The sequence below is a fragment of the Lolium rigidum genome, chromosome 6, assembly GCF_022539505.1.
Source record: "Lolium rigidum isolate FL_2022 chromosome 6, APGP_CSIRO_Lrig_0.1, whole genome shotgun sequence".
NCBI lineage: Eukaryota > Viridiplantae > Streptophyta > Magnoliopsida > Poales > Poaceae > Lolium > Lolium rigidum.
The window spans coordinates 331,857,054-331,880,278 of record NC_061513.1 but is presented as its reverse complement, the minus strand read 5'-3'; the positions used below and the strand labels follow the sequence as shown (position 1 = coordinate 331,880,278).

General features: G+C 43.9%; 1 protein-coding gene, 1 long non-coding RNA gene and 1 pseudogene across 2 annotated transcripts; 2 read left to right on the top strand and 1 right to left on the bottom strand.

Annotated features, from left to right (window-relative positions):
* Positions 1-1,412: 1,412 nt before the first annotated feature.
* LOC124664803 lies at positions 1,413-3,649 on the top strand. Its single transcript, XM_047202240.1, has 3 exons — positions 1,413-1,446; positions 2,554-2,779; positions 3,546-3,649. The coding sequence occupies exons 1-3, from the start codon at positions 1,414-1,416 to the stop codon at positions 3,647-3,649; spliced, it is 363 nt and encodes a 120-aa protein (XP_047058196.1). The 5' UTR covers position 1,413.
* Positions 3,650-3,662: 13 nt separating this feature from the next.
* LOC124668545 lies at positions 3,663-7,006 on the top strand. The gene is made up of 4 exons (XR_006991736.1): positions 3,663-3,870; positions 5,382-5,485; positions 6,600-6,842; positions 6,940-7,006. It is a non-coding gene; the product is annotated as an uncharacterized LOC124668545 (long non-coding RNA).
* Positions 7,007-17,659: 10,653 nt separating this feature from the next.
* On the bottom strand, positions 17,660-19,445 carry LOC124664802 (annotated as a pseudogene).
* Positions 19,446-23,225: the final 3,780 nt, after the last annotated feature.

The window sequence follows — 23,225 nt, the reverse complement described above, 5'->3', positions numbered from 1 at the left end:
GATCGGTTGGGAATATCTACGTGGAGGTGGCCTCCCACTTCTCCCAGAAGGGCAAGAAAGGGCCCTAACTAGTACGCCGCCATCCTCTGCCAGGTAATTCTTTCTAGTTGCTACAACTCTGCCTCTATCTAGCTAGCTAGTATCTTCTTCATGTGTTTCATGCGATTGGGTTGAATTGCTCTGTTTTGTGTTGAGCTGCTGCAGTTTCAACTCCGATTGAACATTTTTTAGGTCAGCTGGGAACTTTCATGAGCTTAGTTTGTTCTGTAGTAATATGGGAATTTTCTTCTTTGCATGTGCGGTTCTTCAGTCTTTGCTGGAATTTTCTTCTTTCCCTCTGCCAAACAATTTTCGTGTGGATCATATATTGATCAGAATAGTGATGTTTTCCCTCTTATTTCAAACTTATATTCAGAAAGCTGCTGCACTTTGTGTTCATAACTTTATATACTATTCGAACAATTTTAATAGTGCCATGATATGTTGTTGCTTACTTAAGAAACGAAAATGACATTGAGTTTAGTGTTTCTCCTCTACCTCCAACCTTGTGATCCTATACTACGGGTTCTAGTTGCGCTTGGTACTTCTGTTCCGTGTGTTGTAATGCTCTAGCTTTCCGACCATCTTATTTTATGGGTGTTGATGCTGCTACAAGCTGGGTTGTCATACTCTCAGTTGATAGTTATCAGTTTGAGTTGCTGGGTGTCCTAAGTCGATGAGGACGATGCATAAGCAGTGTTAATCACATGAGGACGATTGCATTCAATTCAATCCCAAATTAGCGCAAAACGCGTGGAGCCCGATGCGTCCTCCCTACTCATTCTCTCCTCGTTCGCTCGTTGGCGGTTCCCCAACCAGCGCGCAACGTCTCCTTGTGCCGCCACCATCGCTGGCCGATTTCGGCCAGCTCCGGCAAGGCCTTGGGTCGCGGACCTCCGTCCCATCACCAGTCCCTCCTCTTCCATCGATCCCACGCAATGGAGCCTCCGATTCCACCACTCCCACGACAATCCCTAGCCCCGGTGCTCGGTTCTGCCTACTCAACTCCGGTGAGCGGACCAACCCACCATAGAAAGGACCCCCAAAGCCAGCAGGGATGCCGCCACGGTTCCCCTCCTCTTGGTTACTCCGAAGCAGCCACAGACGCGAGAGGCGGTGCCAGGATCCACACCGGCCTGAAGCCATGGTCGAGGCCCCTCCTGTTCAGTAGGGGCGCGGGCCGCAAGAACCGCGCGGCCGCGCATGACTGCTGGCAGGGCTGCGTGGAGGACGAATTGCTGGTCGCCTCCCCAAGCTTCTGCTGGCGGCTTCCATGGGGAGCTTCTGCATGCGACTTCCCTGGCCACCTCCCCAAGATGCTGCCGGTGACCACCTCCCCGAGCTCGTGCTTCCCACCACGTACTCAACCGGATGATGCCACCCACCCCCACGACCTGCTGCCACTCGGTGAGGCCTCTCTCCTCCTCCTCCATTTATCGTTGCAAAAAAATGAGTCTTTGTTCCTGTTGAATTTGTTAGCAGTGGAGAATGCATGAGGTTCATAATTCATAAAATTACCCAACTTGTTCCTGGTAGTTAACTACCCCGTAGCATGAATTCAGAATCAGGGGACCGTGTAAAAATTACCTTTATTGCCAACATTAATTGTAATTAAAATACTAGTATAAATTCAGAACCAGGCTGGGCACCATATAAAATTTAAAAATTTCGAGTGGGATCAATACTTACTTGCAGTACTATATTTGTTGATGATGAAACATGATGATCACTAATGAAGAGATTCTGTATATTTTTAGAAGGACACAAAGTAGGGCAAGATTTGATGACAAATATCTATGAAACGATTTCCAACAATTGTAAGCACATGGTTAGGTCCTGATAATTGTGCTTCAAGTGTGTTGTAAAAGTCTTCAATTTCCAAGGCTGGTCTCAAGATTGAGGTTGTTTCAGGGGTGCTAGTCACGAGAGTTATACTATCTTTGGGCTGCTGTTTTGTTTGGTTGTTACAATTTAGTGCTTATTTAGTATATCACTAGCTGATTAATCAAGTACTTGTTCTACTAGTAGTTGTTTGTTAATGCTTAATTATTCTTGAACCTGAACTTTGTATATCTATGCATTTTGGTTAGAGGTAATTGACCACCAACTCCAACATCGGTACAACATATCCATGGGGAGCTGCTGCTGGCCACCACTCCATCCTGCTGCCCTTGGCTGCCTCCCAAACCTACTGCTGACCTGCATGGTTTTTTAGGCGTATTACAACGCGGGGGGGGGGGGGCGCTCTGACGCCTAGGCGCCTAAAGTGGCCATTTTTCCAAGGCGGAGGCCTGGACGCGTAAGCGACGCCTTCAAAACCATGCTGCCCCGTGAGCCCCTCTTCTCGTCCATGCATTTCTTGTAAATTTTGTTCCTTTTATACATGTGACATAATTGTACGATGAACTTGCTACCATTTTAAACAATTTCATGGTATTACTTGCGTTTATTTTGGGGGCTTACTAGTGCCTATCTTTACAAAGAATATGAAGACATCTTTAGTAAATCTTGCAGGACCGTTCTCTAGTCTCGGGATCCATATGGATGGACGAGTTCCTTGGTGGTGGTCGCGCCCGACGGGAGGAGCTCGCCACACCGCAGGAATGGAGACGGGGAGACAAGGAGGAAGAGATGGTTCTCGCTGCTTGTGTTGCTGTTGCTGGTAGTCCACCCAGAGCTGTTGTTGGCCGTCTTCCGGCGACCACCTCTCCGAGCTCCTGCTGCCCAACAAGCTGCTGCCGTGAGCTCTCTCTCCTTCATCTTATTCTTGCAAAAAATTGTTTCATTTTCTCTGTTGAATTGGATGTGTGCATACTGCATAGGCAGGAGATGATAATGCACATATGAAGTAGATGGAAATTCATTCGTTTCACAAAATAAAAACTTGTGATGTGCATACATGTTTAGGAAATGGATGTGCTCCATTTTTTTGCCTCTGTTTAGATGTCGGTCAAGGTTTTTTGTGTACAAGGTGGAGGACAAACTTTGATGTACATGTAATTGGTCTGCCCGGGAGTGTCGCTCTAGAGTTTCTAGTTACTTTGATTAATTATGTAGTATGTCCATTATGGTAAATGTTCTGCCTCCACACCTCATTTGATTGCAATTATGCTGACTGCTGCGAAATCTGATTGATATTTATGCATTGATTGATATTTATGCATTGATTGATATTTATGCATTAAACATTAATATTCCAGTTCTGTGTACAAATTGTCCAGTGAGGTCTCCATCTATTCTTGCTTAAATTTGTTTCTTTTTATTTGACTTTGTTTATTGCTTGTTATGCATAGGTTGTGCCATAACTAGTATGTTTTCCAGTTCAAATTGTATAGGATTTGCATGCTTATGCGTAGATTGTTATGTAGGCAAACAATTTGGGCAATGATAGCTTATATTTGTGCTCAATTTGTGCTTGCAAGCTAGCTTATATTTTTCTGGTCATACAATGTACTACTCATTTCTCTTTCACTTTTTACCAACGGCAGCTTGCTGACATGTTGCAGCTATCCGTGGCCGCGGTTTTTGGTGCCTCGTTGTTGCATACCGAAACATGGTGTTCCTTGGTCAGCACCACTTTGGCTGCCAGCATGCCTTCCCTGGCTTCTGATGCGCCCCTGGAGCCTGCCACTGGCCTGCCGCGCTGATGGTACCTGGAGCAGGGTAGAAGCAGTCCAATGGTCCATTGGGGTTCTGTGCATCCTCGGAGCACCTATAGCTGGGGCATGTGTCGGATGAGAACATTGTGTACGCGGAAGTAGCATCCGGCATCGCTCCTCTCCTAGAAGGGCAAGAAAGGGCACTAACCAGTACATCGTCATGCTCTGCCAGGTAATTCTTTCTAGTTGCTACAACTCTGCATTTATGAAGCTAGCTAGGGAACTTCCATGAGCTTAATTATGGAGTGATCGTATATTCCTTTTGTTAGTTTGTTCTGCAGTAATCTAGGACTTTTCTTCTTTGCCTGTGCGATTCTTCAGTCGATATGCTGGAATTTTCTCTTTTTCCTCTGTCAAACAATTTTCATGTGGATCTTATATTCATCAGAACAGTGATGTTTTCCATCTTATTTCCAATTTATATGCAGAAAGCTGCTGCAAAATTCCTCTTCATATGCTTCTCGAAATATTTTAATAGCAAGCTTTTTTGGCATGATATGATGTTGCTTACTTAGGAAAAGAAGATGACATTGAGTTTAGTGTTTATCCTCTACCTCCTTGTGATTCTTTACTACTGATGCTAATGGCGCTATAATGTTAGTACTGTTGTATCTTCTGTTGTGATGCTCTACTGTATTGATCTTCTTATTTAGTGGGTGTTGATGGTGCTACAGGCTGGGGTGTTACTCTCAGTTGATAGTTATCATTTTGAGCTGATGGGTGTTCTAAGTTGAGGACAACGGCGCATAAGCAGTGTTAATCACGTGCGGCTTTATTTTTGATATGCCAAGTAATTACTTTGGTCTGGGCTTGGCTGTTTAGTAAAGGTTGTCTTGAATGGGCTGAATTTTTTAGGATAGAAAGATGTGTCTTTTCAGTGGGCTTCTTGGTTTCTTTGACTTAACAAATGTCAATGTCAAACCACATTTTTATTTAATTTGGGGCAAACCTGGAGCTTGAGTTCTTGTTATTTAATAAGAGGATTTTGGTTTTTGCTGGTTTTCTTAGCTTTTGTCCTAAATTTCCTTAATGGTTGTGTATATTGCTGCACCCTTTGCGAACTTGCTCCTTCTAATATAGCTAGCGAGATGGTTGTTCCTGCATCCGATGGTTTATAATGCTAATAATATAGCGTATATTGTGCATGTTGTCGCCACTAGTTGAAACCAACAATTGGAACATGTATACTTGTGTGTGTATTGTTGCGCTCTTTGCGAACTTGCTCCTTCTAATATAGATAGCGAGATGGTGGTTCATGTGCATCTGATGGTTTGTATCGGTAATAATATAGTGTCTATTGTGCATTTTTCGCCATTAGTTGCAACCAACAATTGCAATATGTATACTTTACTGCTTTTGAGTCTCCACCAAAGGATCCCAAAAGTTCTTGTTTTTCCCAGTGATTGGAATTAGTATCATCAGAAGATAGATTGCTTTGTTTTTCACTATGGACAGAGATCATAATTTCCAAACTTGTTTCTTCGTTACAGTTTCTATTTATAAAATCTTGGCAATTCTAGTTTACAAATTCTTAATTGTGTATACAGGTTGAAGCAAGCATGTATTACTGATACATGCTTACTTGCTTGATTAATTCTGCCTGCAATTATAGCACCTAGTTCTGCTTTTGTACCTGACATGCACTTGGCTGATTAAATTGTGTGATCGACTCGGAATTTTCAGGTTACTGTGCAGTGATTTAATTATCAAATTGGTGAAATACCAAGCCTCTGTTGACTTGGAGTAGGCTTCATGAACTTGTATCTTAATCCTTGATATCAGAATGGGTACGTACGTCCTCTAAAATTTGCAATCAATCTCGAGCTTATAGAGTTCCTAATTGTCTAGTACACACTTCGCCGATGCTTGTATGTATTTAATTTCCCGTGGATGGCTCGGAACATTATCACTGGAGCTTCTCAAACAGAACATAAAATTCTTGAATCTATCAACCAGAACAAAATAGTTAGAATGGTGCTTCCTCTCATGTGATTTTGTATTCCTTGGTACACGGAAACATGTCATGACTATTTACTACTTAACCACAGAAGTTGTGACTATGACATATCGAAAGTAGAAACAAATCTTTTCTGGTTAAGGCTATTTACTGGATATAAATAATGCATGACCATCTATTTTGGAATAACCGAACAGAGAAATAGCTCATTTTTTGCTAAGCATTCCTTAGCTCTCTCAAGATGTTTTGCTTATTTCTCTTGCTTAGTATAGAAAGGTTTGAGCTATTCGTGCACTGGACTGATAAATATGAAGCTCCTCATTTTGAATATAGATTTCATTTGAAGGACCTAATAGTTTTGGCAGTGGCCCTGTTAAGGAATTTAGGAAAATAAGTTAGAAGCAACATTGAAATTGCACCATGAAAAACTTTTCTCACCTTCTGGACTTTTGGTTGTCATTACAAAAATTGCTTGACATGCATATTTACCAAATCTATAACAAAGAATAATTTTCTGTTGTGGTAACGATCATCATGTTGTTTGAGCATCTCATATTCTTGAAAGGTAAATCACGTTTTGTCATTACATTTTCGTCCAGTGCTAGGTTACTGTTGTGCAGTGTAAAGAGACAAAACATATTGTACTATGGCTACAAACCACTAGTTTATCAACGACAGCCTCATGGGCTTCTCAATGAGTTGCTATTTCCATTCATTGACAGTATTCGCATATGAAAGTCCATTATTAACCCAACAAGACCAAACAGTTCTAAAATAAGTGAAATTTCAAATACTTATAGCTACTCATGTTTTCGTACAATTACTATCAAAATAAAGCGCAATCACGATTTTACTTGATCATATCTTCTCACTTGGTATGTTCTGTTATAATACTCAAACCACTCCAAGGCGCAATCACTGACACACTCGCCTCTGATTTGCAGCAGCTGTAGGAGACGAAGAGGTTGAGGGATAGGATCTGTGTGATCATGGGCCAGTGTGGAAAATGTGCAGCGGCGCTCTCTTGCTGGCGACGAAGACCAGCTCAGCCGCCACACGGTTGGGCCTCCTTGTTGGGCCTTTCTGCCACTTGGACCAAGAGGGCAACCCTGCTTCTCCCTAACTGCGGGACAATGGAAGGTTGATGCTGTTGTACGTGTTCATTGACGTGCTTATGCCATTTGAAGGTAATAAATCCATTATTTCAACTCCCGTTATTTTGCAGCAAGTGTAGTTATTTATATCTTGAGAGCCTGATAGGTTCAAATCAACATACATATATAGGTTTTCAGGGAAATGGCAAGAATGTCACCAATCGGGAGAAGCACATAGACTCAAATTTTGCAAAGGTACTTCCTCCCTCCCGGTTCATAGGGTTGCACGTATTTCTAGGTCGTAAATTTTATCAACATAATACAAAATATATATTATACAATGTATATCATTAGAAAGCTTAGATGTCTACTTTCTAATGATATAATTTTTATACTATACAATTGATATTATGTTGGTCAAATAAGCAGCCTAGGGATACACGCAATCCCTGTGAACTGGGACGGAGGGAGTAATAATGTTTTTTGTGCATTTATGTCCCAAGAGATAGGTTATACAAAGCCCCATTTCCACTTATGTGGTTGGGCAACTTTAGTGTTTCTGCATGGCTTTTGGGTTTCTGTTGTTTAATAATTTTGAAGGAGATGTTCCTCTTTGTTGATATTATGGTTCTTTATATATTCCAATACTTCTTTTTCTTACCATTTTGTTGAGAAATTACAAACCGGGCATGTACTGAGTACTTTATTTTTACACATATTTTATGTCCGTGTCCATATGTTAGCAAAGTAATTCTACTCCCTTATTGAACTGGCTTATTGGCGTCCTGAATATAAAAATGATGGTCATGCAAACGGAGGTTAATCTTCCTGATGCTATCTTCTACTTCCTTCATTATCACCCTCTCGTGCTGGTAACCCACTATTTGACGTCCAAGTCTGTTACATGGATTATTTTCCTCTATATTGTGCTCTTGGTTTCTTGGAAAGGATGCTCAAGGGCATAGCCCCTCAATTTGTTAGTGACTTGCAATTTACTTGTGTCATAGCTCTGCTTAAGCAAAACTTGCAGTGACTATATAACCATTGTTTTTCAGCCCGTCAATTTCCTGGTTGATGTATTAAAAATTCCATGTGGATGTTTTTCGAGGTGGCGATTTTCCCGTTATCTGAAACTTTACTTGATTTGGCATGTGGATATCCATCCAGCCTCATGGAAGTTTGTGTTTGTTGATTTGATTGCATACTAGAAGCTGACAAGCTCACACTTGTTTCCGCTTTGATGCAGGTTGTTGAGCTGAGTGATAGCGAGAGCCGGTACTCATGCTGGTAACCCGCTAGTCAACGTCCAAGTCTGTTACAACTTACATGCAGTTTACAGTGACTATATACCCATTGTTTTTCCTAGATTGTTTTTCTATGAGGGCTGGATGTCAACCTTGCTAATTTTGTTTGTGTTCTGCTCAGGATGCATCTCTGTCATGTAACTTGGTTTGAACTTTGAGAGGTTAAGGGGTCCATGGATGCGTTTCAGCAATCCAATGGAGATGAGCAGCTGGACCTGCATTTGATGGGAGGCCGAATGACCACTCCTTGACATGTGTGATACATAGGATCCTGCCGTTGATCAAGGCTTATCTTTGTAATGCTCCAGACCAGAAGCTTTTGTAATGCTCGAGACAATAAAGTTATAATAGTGTTGTAGATGTTTCCTTTGTCGTATGTAATTTCTTTTTCTTAGCTCGAGTCTCTGTTTCGTTATACTAGTTAGTCGTCAAGTTGAATTGTATGCATGCATGAATGTGAGAAGTGATGTCTGCACACTCGTATTGTTAATTTATTGATCTGTGATTTTAATGTCCCAAAAAGAGGAAAGTTGATGGCAACATTTTGAGTGCTATTTATAAAGTAATTTTGATTGATTGGCTTAGCTCACATCCTTTGATTCTTAAATAAAACTCTAAAATGTTGATGTACGGACAGAGAGCAATTGGGCCAAAAAAATAAGAATAAAAAGATTATGTAACTAGCTTAAATCTCTGTAGAGTTGGAGCTCGAGTTTGATTGGTCAAACCGCTTGGGCAGATCCTAGTAGCTAGCTTGTGGCAGGAAGAGGAGATAGTAGTAAGCAACAATGCCGCTGCTCCTACCCGGGAAGCCACCGCTGACCTCGCTTCTATCTCCGACGACAGCAAGAAGGCAAGGTGCGGGAAGTCAGCTATAAACAAAACTTTCACCACTAGGAGACGGCGAAACCGAATCAAAACACCAATAACTCTGGGTTTTGCGTTTGCTCAGAAAATCCATCGAAGTTCGTGCTTTCAAAGTAAAATAAAATAAAATAAATCCCGCACAACCGAGCGTGATTGGGATTGATTTTTGGTCTAAATGGTACTCCCTCCTTTAGTCTATGGATGGGCCTTTCGTTCCCCGAGACTGAATTAAATAGCATGCAGGCTACGGGCGTTTTATTTCACCAGACAGCAGGATGCCAAGTGAGCGATCCGTGGCCACGTTGATCTCTACCGTCCATCCTCTCTTCCAGGACAAGTCTTCTATGAGCATCCGTGGCGACGTTCATCTCGTCCTATCTCTCTCCTTCAACCTCGCTCAGCTGTACATATATGGAGAGGGGTGTATCTAACGCGTGCGTCGCGTGTGACTTAGACGAGAGTTTTTGTAATGCTTGAGACGAGAAAGTTGTAATAATCTTTGTATCATATTTAATAATCTTTTTTTCTTAGCTCCGTCTCTGTTTCGTTATACTTGTTAGTTTTGGAGTTGAATCGTAGGCAGGCATGAATGTGAGTAGTGCTGCCTGCACTCATATTGTTCTTTTTGGAGTGTTATTTTATAATTAAGCTTCCCTTGATTGATTAGCTTAGCACACATAGTTTTATTGATTAAAGCACACTTAGCAAATGCATCCAGGCGACAACCTTTTCTAAAGTGGAGTTTTATTATGTTGTGTTGCTCACACTTTAGCTAGAGAATGTCGAACTCTCCCAAATGTGTGGTTTGAGGATCCTCTTAGTTTTATTATGCCTATGAGCCTATGTTAATTGACGATGCAAGTGTGCTTTAATCAATAATGATCACTCTAGAAAAAGAGATGTTTTGTACCCTTGGAAAAAAGAGCATTTGGGTAAACAAATGAATAAAAAGATGATGTCGGTAGCCAGCTTAAATCGATCTAGAGTTGGAGCTTTAGTGGAGTCACCGCTAACCTTGCAGCAAGCAGGCAAGGGTGCAGGAATCAATATGGCGCACCTTTTGCAAATCTTTCACCTGTAGGAGACGACGAACTGAATCGATCATGTTAAATAACAATGGCCACCCGCGGAATTTGCGTTAGCTTGGAAAACCCATCAAATTAAGCTGTGTTTTTTTTTCTGCCATGATGAATGCGCGATTGAGATTGTTTTTTGGCCCGCGATTCAATGGTGCTCCCTCGTGTACTCAATGGACAGGCCTTTCGTTTCCCAAAACTGAATTAAATACTAGCATGTAGTTTCTCGTTTAAGGGGATGAGCGTTCTGTTTCACTAGATAGATATAGATGCTAAGTGACCGATCCGTGGCAGTGTTCATCCCTACCGCCCATCCTCTCCCCACAGCAAGTCTTCTTCGAGCATCCGTGGCACCGTTCACCTCCTCCTGTCTCTCCTTCAACCACACTCAGCTCTACATATATGGAGAGGGGTATATCTAACGCGTGCGTCGCGTGTGACTTAGACTTTGACTCTTGCTCGGAGAGGAGAGGAGAGAAGAGGAGAGCAGCGACTCCGACCGAGGCGTGTCGTCGACTTGCCGGCGAGCGAGCAACGACTCCGGCCGAGGCGTGTCGTTAACTTGCCGGACGGGCGCGTGTCCTCAACTTGCCGGGCGAGCGAGCAGCGACTCCGGCCGAGGCGAGTCGTCGACTTGCCGGGCGAGCGAGCAGCGACTCCGGCCAAGGTGTGTCGTCGACATGCCAGACGGGCGAGCAGCGACTCCGGCCGGCGGCAGCGGCGAGGCCGCGAGGCCTTGTCCTCGTAATCAATCAAGTCGTTGTAGTTGGCGATGGGCAATTTCAGGAACTCCGCGTCCTTTGGGTGATCCTACTATACGAAGGGACAATCATGTTAGTTCTGCTCGTGGCTGATCAAGAAAGTTAGTGAGGAGGACTGAGTTAGTGAGGTTCTCACCGCGACGTGCCCGCAGTAGTGCTCACCCTTAAGGACGATGCATTTGGTGTCCTTGCACCACTGAGCACCGCTTAGATCGCGGAGCCTGCTAATGGTGAGCCACCTCTGCCTCCACTTCCTCAGGTGGTTGTACACCTGAGTGGAGCAGACGGTCACACCACAGTGGTCAGCTAGGCCCTTCGCCACAGTATTGAGATGGACTTCCTTGAAGCCTTTGTCAGTTCTCACTCCGCTCTGGATCAAGCCGCACATCTTCTCCAACACGAAGCTGGACATGAATGGAAGCCATTTCATGGTGGCATTCCTTTCCTACCCGGTCTTCAAGGCCCACTCCACTTCACTGCGGTTCTTGTTCTTCTTAGAGGTGGCCAGCCTAGCCACCACCTCTGCCGCTACCCGAGCCACCAGGTCAGACACAGGCAGGGGGGTGACCTTGGACTCATACGTGGGCTGCGAATTGGGAACTTGGGAAGGGATCTGAGAGTCCCAACGCAGACAAGCGCCTGCCTAAAGTCATCGCAAAAAGAGTCCTACACACATCGTAGTACAACCTAAATCAGACAAGCAGTTCATTGCAACTGTGAATCGCACAAACCCTTGCAAGATCATGGCAGGTGAGCACATTTTGGACTAACCCCTGCTACAAGAACAAACCCTAGGCAATATCATGGCAGGTGAGCACATTTTGGACTAACCCCTGCTACAATAACAAACTCTAGGCAAGATCATGGAAGTAGCATACGGAAATGTCGAATCCTAGCTAGATCATGATAGCTCACTACAATCCGAACTAACCCCTGCTACAAGACCAAACCCTAGGCAAGATCTGACAACTCCTAACCTAAATCTAAACATCACCGCGGTACGGGGATAAGGGATGGCTTACAGTCATGGTCGGATGTGAAGATGCGCTGGACCAAGAGGTAGCCCAGATGTACTCGCCGCCGCCGCCGCTGCAACCGTCGCCGACCGGAGATGCGTGCGCCTCTTACCTGCTTGCCGATGGGAGGAGGAGCTCGAAATTTGGGGGGATTCTGGAGGAGGGGGTATAAATAGGCCATGGCGAGCGGCGGGAGGTGGCGGAATCCTTCCCGCCCCCCTTTTCGTTTTTTTCACCAATGCGCGCCGCAGCTCCCGCCATCTCCATTCTCGTCTCCGCCCGTGCGCCGAAGATTTCACTTTGCATCAGCGGGCGTGGAGATTTACCTGCACCGCTGGACACTGCCGAACCGGGCGTTCCTCCAGGGCCTGGCCTAACGCTGCTTTGAGAACCGGTTCCTGCAACAACGCGGCTCGACCCAGGCAACCAAACGGGCCGAAAATTGCTGGCCCGATGCGAGCCAAAGGGGATGCAGCCTACGAAACACGCCCTTAAGTTATTGAGCTAGCTGGTACATACATGTTGGTTGACCACAGCAACTTGGCCAATTCAACCATGTACTCCCTCCGTACATCCATAAATAACTGACTCAACTTTATCTAGATGTGGATGTATCTAGATATATTTTAGTTATAGATACCTTTGTATACAAAAAAAAATTGAGTTAGTTATTTTAGAACAGAGGGAGTATGTATGTATGAACTTGACAGCTGAAACTGCTTAAATAAGTGACGGCGGGATTACCATGGCGTCGATGGTGGGAACCTAGCTGCCATCAACTCCCGGACTTAGGAACAATCATTAGGGTTTTTGTAGCATAGGAATATGGCTACACCTACATTAGGCTCCATCCAATAAGAATAAGACTTGACAAGATGCTTTTATATGCCATTTTAGAAATCTGTATGCTACGTAAATCCATGCTGCACTGGAAACGTTTGTCGCATATAGTTACACTTTTAACTTTATCTTCTTAGAGGATTGAGATTTCTCTGAAAAGAGCATTTACATTACTACAAATTTTACTTTTCGTTATTTACTTAGTTGCAAACATAAACCAAAAACCCAAAAAATACTGCTTTAATATTACTTTTCCTGTTGAACTTGCTAACCAACACATTCAACTTCTCGTGGGTTCGACAACCTTTTCTATATTGAAAGGTACTACAGTTGATCTTCTGCACTTGGGAGTCATCAACATATCCGTGATGGTAACTTCTACCTTGGAGATGCAAGTTATGATAGTCGGCCGGGAATCCTACCACCCTTCGGGAAACCAGGTATCTGAACGATTTGTCTCTATGGAACATACCATAGAATGCAGATGAATTGTTTAATATTAGAAACTCTAGCCTCAGGGTTACCATCGAAAGGGATTTTGTTGCATGGAAAAATAGATTCAAAATCCTTAACAAGAAATGTTAAGAAACAATTTCGCACTTTCCCCACTCAGGTAAAGCTTGTTTTTGCATGTTACATGCTTCACAACTGGATCTTAGATTGGGGTATGAATGACTATGTCCCAGACGAGGTTGATGTTACTCGTCATGATATACATGGTTGCCATGGACGGACAAAAGTGCACTTCGATCACATGAAGAGAGAAACACTTTTGTTTTTATTACTAGCACAATGCCCGACGAAGCTGCAGAAAAGTGAAGATTCTTTATGTAAAACATAAAAGAAGTGTGCATCGGGCAAAAAGGCATGGTTGACCATACCTTAGCGCATTAGCCTAAAATCATTACATTTAGACAACTCTAAAAACAATGCATTGTAGATGTTGTTTCTAGTAAGAGCAAGTACAATAAGTCCTAATCAGCTGGCTATAAGGATTAAAATAGTATATTATTGCTTAGTTGGAGGAGAGAGAGAGGAGGAGAGAGAAGGAGAGTGGGTTCTTATGCAAGAGCCAGCTCTAGTATGTGCTCCTAGGCACTTTGTGAGAGTGAAATGTGAACCATACATTAATAAAGTACTACATTTTTATAGCTTACTATTGTATATGTTAGCTCTAAATTGGCTATAGGTGACATGACACTTGGCTTATAGCCAACAGATGGCTACACTATTGGAATTGCTCTAAAATATATCACTACCTAAGATAACGTGCTAAGATATATTAAATTGTGAAAGGTCTCCTAGGAAATGCTACTTTTGGTTTAAATTGGACAATGCCTATCCGAGTAAATGATTGCTCAAGTTTCGCTGATCTTGAATGCATACATGAGTCACCCTTAGGTTCTTTATAAAAACTAGATGATACCCGCGCGTTGCTGCGGAAAACTTGGGAAGTAATCTTTTTGAAATGTGAAATTTAAATCAAGACAAATCATCTTGGAATGATTTCAGAAAACAAAACCAGGAGGACCATAAAAGATCTAAGGTATTCATAGAGCACAAATGTCAAAAGAAAGTATATATATTATGTAGGTAATACAGTTTAAAGCAGCCATAAAAATGAAACATAAAGGATTTACTTTCCTAATTACAAAATATATATGGTCATTTTTTAGAAAAGGTCAAAATTTTAGTAATTACAAATATGGCGCATATAATATATGGTGACATTGTCCATGAGATTTTTGCAAAGAAATCTAGGGCGTTCATTGACTATTATTAGGAAGAAAAAACGTAGTTATTTAAAGTGTGTGGCATTTGCCATTTGCCATCCTTTGATGATACTTGGCATCGACCTTCCCAATGTCAATATCCAATTTACTCAATGCACTCAGCATATACACCAGGTGCTTCATCCCACAATTATTCCTCTCCTATAAAACATTAATATATTTGACAATCCGCAAATGGGCAAGCACAAAGAGTGACAAATATATCACTTTTAATTTTCACTGATTACGCGGTAACCATTTACAATAATGGAAAGTGCTGATCCAGAATAGTACAATTTGAAGGGGAAAGTAGCCAAACTTTCAGTCTTTCATGTTAAAAGGGCTATAAAGATTTAGTATCTGGGAAGTGATAAGAGCGATTGCACACTGAAGCGTGGTTGAAGGTATATCTAGATGCAATCGGAGAGAATTTCTCAACACATGTAACACATGGTTCCTCCCTTCATAGTTGAGGTTGGGTAAAGGAATACATGTTGGGCAGTAAAAATAATTCCAATAATCGTAATCAAAGCATAAAATTTCAAAGGATTTGGAACGACATACCTGGCCCATTATCAAAGAGGTATCAACAATGTAGTCCATTAAGGAAACCTGAAGGCTTTCATCAATGGTTACAGTGTCACATATAAAGCAACTGCATCCACTTACACCTTTAACTACAATGTATATGTGAGGAAACTTTTCAGCAGGAACATAAGATATATTAGTACATATATACCTGATTATTGTAGATAATCTGGAAAAGAGGTATGCCACATCTAATATGCAATACAAAGTTAGTAGTTGAGATACAATGTAAATAAACAAACTTGGTTAGTGTAGTTTTAAAATTGAACAGTAAAATATGTACTGTACTGACAAATGAAGACAATACCGAATATCATTAACGCAAACAGGGTGAGCGCACCTTACATATGCTATTATGCTCATTTCTATGTTTTGCTGATTCAGATCAAAGCTACCATTCCTCGCTGCTGATTATAAGAGCAGGAGCAACTCCATGGCTTTCCTTTGACATCCTCCAACCACGTGAGCCTAAGAGGCGAGAATTAAAGCAAATCAAAATTTGCAGGATGAAATACGAAACAGGTGATCAAACATGCAAATCTAAGAACAGGCAAAGCTTCTGGAATCTACACCATGTTTTTTTTACGTTGTCGGACTAGTTGATCCAATTCTTGATTCCTTTTTTGAGCAACTTCTTTACGACTGATAGATTCAATCAATTCTTGCTTCCACTTGTTATCCTGTAATTCGAGACTGACGAATTTCAGCAATTCTCGCTTCCGCTTATGAACCTGTAATTCCAGACTGATGAATTCCATCAATTCTTGCTTCTGCATATAACCCCGTAATTCGAGGCTGACGAATTCCATCAGTTCTTGCTTCTTCTTCTCAACCAGACGTTCTTTAGCTCTGATTCTGGAGGATGGTCCCTGCCCCTAAAGCCACCACCCATCAGATATCAGAAGCACACACCGATTAGCCTTTAAAAGATAATGCATTGCAAGCAAAGCAGGGCAGAGTTGCTATTTGATAGCATCGCAACAAAAAAATGTCTCACCATGTTTTGAGGTTTCTTGACCAAGGCGCTAAATAAACGCGAGATATCAAGGCAGGAGAATAAGTTCGGAGTAGTAACTCGATTAGGCAACAATGGAGATGGAGCTAAGGAGAAGCTATGGTCGAGTTTAGTACCTGGATTTGATCCCTACGAGTGCCTCTTGGTATCTTGATAGACAACACGGCTTATATGTAGGCAACCGTGTTGATCCGACTCCGTCACCGTCTCCTCTTCTTATTTGAATCGACCGAGTTCCGCCTGCTGGGCTTGCTGCTGCTCTGCACGAATTCATGTCTCTGTCCTCTTCGTGCTGTGTAGGGTGAGGACACTTTAAGCTTGTACGACTGCCCAGCCAAACTGGATGCAACGAAAGACAAGCAAGTCCTCCCCCTCGGCAGATCCTAACCAACCAGCTTGCCGCCGCACACCCCGGCGCGGTACCGGCCAGCCCAGTTAGGTGTTGGACGGTTTTCTATTTCTGTTTTTTTATCCTGCTTCTGTTTTCTTTTTGTTTTCTTCTTTTTCTTTCATGTTTCTTTTCCTTTTCTGTTTTCTTTTTCTTTTCTTTTTTAAGATTCGAAACTTTTTAAGATATAAAAATTATTCAAAATTTTAAAAGATGTAGATTTTAAAAAGTTTAAATAAAAAATGTTCAAATTTTAAAATGTGAAAATAAAAAATGTTTACATTTAAAAATGTTCAAAGGAAAAATTGTTTAGTTTTAAAAATTGTTCAAAGGAAAAAATGTTTAGTTTTTCAAATTTGAAAATGTTAATATTTTAAAATATGTTCAGATCTAACAAATGTACACATCTTGAAAAAAAAATTAATTTGAAAAAGTCATGCAGGCGGCGACGAGAAGCTCGCTATCTGTCTAGTTTAATTCATGATTGTGCATGTACTGGCACTGCAAAAGCCTACATGCACAGTACGTGCACGTGCACATATACCAACCACTATGCAGGGTATGAATCAAAGCATTGTAAGTGAATCAACCTAAAAGGTCAATTGCATCCAAAACTTACGGTGGTGTTAGGGCACCCACAATGTATAGCCAAATGTGGTTCTATATTTGCTTTTTGGCTTTTGGAACTAGTTCCCTACATTGTGAAGGTAGTTCCAAAAGAAGCAAAAGTGGAAACCGGAGCAAGTAGTTGCTCCTATGCCAAGTTTGTGGCCAAATTCTTGATGGGTTAAAATATGCATATGTAAGGAAGAAAGAGAAGATGGTTAAGGTGAGAGAGAGGATGGCTGTAAAGAAAATTAATTCTTTTACATTGTTTGTGTCAGTACCAGGGCCCACTGTATAGACATTTGGAACTAGGCAACATTGTGGAGGTGTTGCCATATATTGTTTCGATGCCAAATCCTGTGTTTCGTCAGATTTGGCGATCTATACATTGTGGATGCCCTTAGACACTTTCCTATCTGTTGACATTAACATGATTTAAGAATTCTTTCTAGTCTTGAATTACCGTCTTCAATTTTTTTGATTTTCTAGCATTCATACTACATGCATCTTACTATGTCGCAACAATTCAGATAAATAGCCGATACACAACTCTGAATAAAAAAAGAAAATCTGGCTTGAATAGTACTGCCAGTAAGATACTGTTCACTATGAATTTGGATATGATACTACTCACAGCCCTGATTTGTCTTTTTTGTTTATGAAGTTGCAAATCAGATTTAGGAGGATGACTGCAGCTGCAAAATGGACGTCATGACCAGCAAGGCCCCAGTACAAGCCTTTTTTGCTTCAGCCTTTGACGGCTGCAGCTCCTGCAGCCTCAGTACCAGTTTGGTAAGAGTAGAGGCAACAACTGAAGCCAAGCAGAAATCGCCTGATAGAATGAGTGATCTGAGATTCAGGGTCGATGCCAATGATACAGGAGTAACTGATGGAGTCGAAACGGCCTCGGTAGCAGCACTCAGTGTGCCATCTGCATGAACAACAACAGGCCTCGACAGAGTTCACCATCGGCTCGGCTGGCTTGGAGGGATCAGTTGTCTCTCCATCCGCTGAGACAGTGGAGAACGGTGGATCCCCAAGGCACTGCTTGATGGTGGAAATGGCTCTCTCGACCTCTGACAACGACAGGGAGTACTCCCCAAGGATCGAGAGAGCAATTGAACTTACACGGGACGCGCGGATCCGATAGAAGGTGTCACTCAGCCTCCGGATCATGGACGCACGCAGCTTGGGATCAGCCGTCGTCGCGATGATCTCGCGCACAAACAACACAACATCAACGGCCGCAGCAGCATTAGTGCCACCAAGGAAGTCCATGAGGAGGTGCGCCACCGATCCAGCCACCTTTGGGACCTCCACGGTACATTCATGGATAGCTTGCAACAGCATCCGGCGGTACTCCCCTGATTTCGGCTTGCCAGCCTCCTTCTTGAGGTAAAGCACTACCTCCTTGACATTACGAGGAGTGAGCAGACCAAGCACCAGATCCAGCACCTTCCTCTTGACGTCTAGGTTGGTGATGGCAAGTGCACGCAGCACATCCATCACTACATCCACCATCACATGTCGGTGTGAATTGCGCAGCTCATTCAGACGGTCCAGGAGGATGAGTCTGACATTGTTGTCACTCTGCGATGAGAGCAGCTTGTTGTATGTATTGGCAGCAGCGCGCCCATCAGTGGGCGCCGAGGAGAGCGAGGCAAGCGCACCGGCACACTCGTACGCAACAGCTGTGCTGGGGGAAGAGAGGAGTGAGACGATGATCTTGATATACCTGCCCTTGTCAGCACGGTTGGGAGAACTGCACACCTTGCGGATGAGGTCTACCGCCGCCATCTGCAGGAGATCGGGCCACTGGGTAACACGTTGAGCGTTGGAGAATAGGTGCACAAGAGCACGTTCTTGCGCACATAGGCAGAGCACGAGGAACGCATTCCGCCGCGCGGAAGCGTCCTGCTCGGAAGCGAGTGCGCGCTCGACGAGCTCCGGAGCGTCGGGGATGAGCTGGTCACCATGAGGGAGGCGGTAGATCGCGGAGATCGCCGACAGCGCGTGGCGGCGGACGAAGTGGTGGCGGCGCTCGAGGTTCTCGAGGATGGACGGCACCAGCGGCTCCAGGATCTCCGGCTCAGAGAGGCGGCAGAGGAACCGCAACGTGACGCCGCGGATGTACTCGTTGGGGTGCCGCAGGTTGTCGCGGAGCTTCTGGCAGACGAGGATCATCTCCGGGAGGACGCGGCCGGCGGGGTCGCGCTTGTCAATGATCTCGAGGTAGAGGAGCAGCAGCTTCTGGACGGTGTGGTCCTCCGAGGGGAGGACGTAGCGGACGACGGTGATGAAGAGCTTCGGCAGGGTCTCGCCATTGAGGAGGAGCATGACCGCGCGCTTCATGGCCTCCGTCTTGGCGGCAACGTCGCTGCCCTCCAGATCCGAATTGATCACGTTCGCCATGGCGGCGGGGCCCTTTTCGAAGTGGATCATCAGCGTGCACGGCTTGTCCATGGCGCCGGGTCTGCTGTGCACCCGCGCCGGAAGGTGCCGGCGGCTAGGGGTGACAGTGGTTGGATAGTTGGATCAGGCCGGGGCTGAGGCGGGTTAGGATCTGGGCGGCTGGAGCGGGAACAGGGGCTGAAGAGGCGATGCGGGAATTCGGAGCTTCGGGCTGTGATGGGTCCCCCTAGTCTAAGGCATTGTTTGCTTCGTTGGGAATCCGTATGAATTAGGGCATTTTTTTCCCTGCTTAAGTCTGCACAAAATAAAAATGTCTTATTTTCTTCAAAATGGAGGCTATATCTCAGTCTCGCATGGATAGATAAGTACCATCTTCTTTATTAAAATATTTGACAAAAATCATACATCAACAAACCCGAAGCTACCACACAACATCTACACACCCTGCAATGAGTGAAAGTCATGCCAACATAACCTTGTGCTCTAAAAACATGAAAACTCTTTATCAACTAGGAACATGGAATATCGCATATCTCGAGACACACTCTAGGTGAAACGGGAGCGCTCATCCGATCGAGGAGGGCCACATAATGCCTCCAACGAGGCCTACACCCACGGGCGCCGCCGTCAATGGTGGCCTCCCCCGGATCTGAGCTTTCCCCCGGAAACAATGGAACGAGAGATGCCCCACCATCACCTCCAACGAGGAATACGACACCCACATGAGCCGTCGTCGATGGTTGCATCCTCACCCGCTTTAGCAACTGGATCACCATCTCCTCCTCACCGTGGAGCGCATCCAAAGGTGGAGGATGCCACATCGCTACATGAACGGCGCCATGACCACGCATACGTCGTCCCGAGGCACCCGCTCAAGATCCATCACCGCAGCCACGTCTCTGAGCCGCAACGAAGGGGAGCCCCACCGCCACCATCATCCTCACGCACGGGCTTTGCCCGGCTGGGATCCGGCATCGGCGGGAGTTAGGGAGGGCGGCAGCTAGGGTTCCGGGGAGGTGGAGGAGGAGCGGCAGGGGCAAATTTCTACCAAATGCCTTAATGATGTTGGAAGGGCTTCCAATATAATGTGTTGTGCTCATTTTATTTCCGTAAAATTCATAGTAGTTATCTTTTTAAAACAAAGTGATAGTTATATATTTTAGTTTAGCAATTGCAAACGTCTGTGAAATCATAAGATTGCTTTGGGATATTGACAAGGTGCAGGAAGACTTAGCTTTTCCCACAAAATAATTAGCCCTCAACGCCTCAAGGTCAGTCCCATTCACATGACCTAGAAAAGATGTAAATGCATTCAAAGTTTTGAAGTATTTGGTAGCCCCCAAAATTAAAATTACCCCAAACTTGGAAGGTTCTTTAATTTGCTTAGCAATAGATGTACTAGAAACTACTAAAGGTCTATGAAAAAAGCTTCGCAATCAGCCCTTTCTCATTGTTCAACATAAGGTAGACATGCGTATATACTATAGACTATAGAGGGTTCACCTATCTTTAGATATATTTTTTTCAGAGTTGTATCTTTAGTGAACGTTCTCATAAATTTTGAGGCGTATTAATCATCAGAAAAGTTAATTTTCAATGAATGGGTAAGTTACGAGCCGAGGGACTGATGCTTGTCAGCAAATATGTAAAGTGTTTTACCTATTTCTTAAAATCTCTGATTTCAAGATGGGAGCTTGAAAGTGCATCTACGCCCCTACTTGGTTCTGATTGATTTATGGCAAGACAATTCACGGACTAACTTTTTTGCTAGAAGTCCATATGCTAGTTGGATTAAAGTCAATTGTGATCCCAGGAAAGGGAGAAAAATGATGGTATCCCACAAGACTAGAATTGGTAAACAAATCTGTGGTACGGGTAAGCTTCACTAGCACGAATTAAAAATATCTACCATATAAACTAGGATTGTCTTGGTGTTATACATCACAAGATTATAGGGATGTAATAGATCGGATTTATTGGTTACCATATCCTATAACAAAAAATTCGACAGATTTAGACTGGATCGGATAATGACCGGTTGTGGATTCAAATACAGATATACTAGGATGTGATTCGAATAGATACACGCATAAGTAGATTGGCAGACCATACAACCCAAAATGATAATACAAGTTTAATGAAACCCTCGTAGAATAAATAGTCGTAAGATGGTAGAATGAATAAATATAACACGACCATATGAATAAAATAAGTTCATATATTCGCAATAACGTAAATGAGAGATGTTATAACCTCGATGCGAGCTTCACTAACCATTGTTGCAAGCGCCCAGCTGCCGCCGGCTACCGTTGTTGCAACCTCAGGAGGTGTTCCTGTTGCAACCGAGCAACTCAGGCGCTGCCATAGTATTGCAAGCCAGAGGGTTGGTGCCGCGCTGGGCTAGGGTGTTGTGCGGTGAGAGGATAAGGAGATTTGTGTGTGTGTTTTTCCAACTGACTTTGCAGGAGGAGAAGAGGAGAGGAAGAGAGGAACACGGGGATGGATGGTTCGGGATATCAAATGGCCCAGCGCAACTACATACTACGGTTGTGTAGGCGGAGGATCGGATCGACCCATCGTCCAAAAAATAGCAAGTATAGAAAACATGAAAAATAATAGAAACAATACATGTACACACAGTGTAACTAGTAATGAAAATGTTTCGCGAGGATAAGGTAGCTACTTTGTCCCTCCTTCAATGTTTACCCTGCTCTGTGAAAGGTGTGAGGTTCGCTTCCGCTAAACAGTGAAATGTCTTGCTATACGGTGAAACGTATTCGGTAAAATATAATTATAGAAATGGTTAAAAAAATGTAAACTCTATTTCTAGGTCTTATTTGATGTTTTTCTCAATCAGGTATTTATGTATCTTTTAAATCATGCACGCTTTAAGTGCATAAATATGCAATTGAACAATCACACATACTTAGATATAGAGTTACTTATAAGTTTCTGTGCAGTTTTCCACCTGTTGCTACAACTTTGATGGACATGGAAATGATAAAGTCGTTTCTTAAAACTAGTTAACAAATTCTAAAAAAAAACATTAGGTGGGCGGTGCAAATAGGCTTTCCTTATTATTAACCAATCATATCAAATGAGTCCTTCAAATCACAAGGATCACCGTGGTGGCATCACCTATTGTACCTGTATACTCTCGCACCTACAATTCAGTTCAAACATCCTAGCTTGGTAATTTTTCTACTATTATAGCTTCCACCATGGTGCTTGCCGCCATGATTTCGTCCACCGCCGCTAGCTCTGGCACCGATGTTGTGGCCCGCTCTACCGTCTCCACCGGTGCCACCGCTAGCACCAAGACCAACGGTGGTGCCAACGCTCTTGCCCACTCTGCCACCTCCACCTGGGCTACCTCCCTGGCCAACACCCTTGCTCGATCCTCTGTCTATGCCTCCACCGCTACCAGTTCCTTTGCCAAATCCACTCCCTCCACCGATGCCGCCACCGCTGCCTGTTCCAAAACCGCCTCCGACACCAGATCCGATGCCTCCGCCCACGCCACCGCCACTTCCAAATCCGCCTCCTGAACCTCCTCCTCCCCCAAATCCTCCTCCAACACCACCACCACCTCCAAAACCACCACCTATGCCACTACCAGCTCCAAAACCACCACCCGTGCCACCACCGTCTCGGAGACCTCCTCCTCCCCCAAGACCATCTCCTAAACCGACACCTGCACCAGCGCCTCCCCGAAGCCCATTCCTGCACCGGAACCAGCTCCGACACCAAATCCTCCACCACTTCCACCACCCATGCCTCCACCAACGCCACCACCAAAACCACCACCCTTCCCTACACCGGTGCCTACGC

What these genes read in the sequence shown, in the direction of transcription:
- LOC124664803 (XM_047202240.1), top strand. Translation starts at nt 1,414, where the DNA reads ATGCCACCCACCCCCACGACCTGCTGCCACTCG. An exon ending in CCACGACCTGCTGCCACTCG is followed by an intron (nt 1,447 to 2,553) that starts GTGAGGCCTCTC and finishes TAAATCTTGCAG; the next exon opens with GACCGTTCTCTAGTCTCGGG. An exon ending in CTGCCCAACAAGCTGCTGCC is followed by an intron (nt 2,780 to 3,545) that starts GTGAGCTCTCTC and finishes GACATGTTGCAG; the next exon opens with CTATCCGTGGCCGCGGTTTT.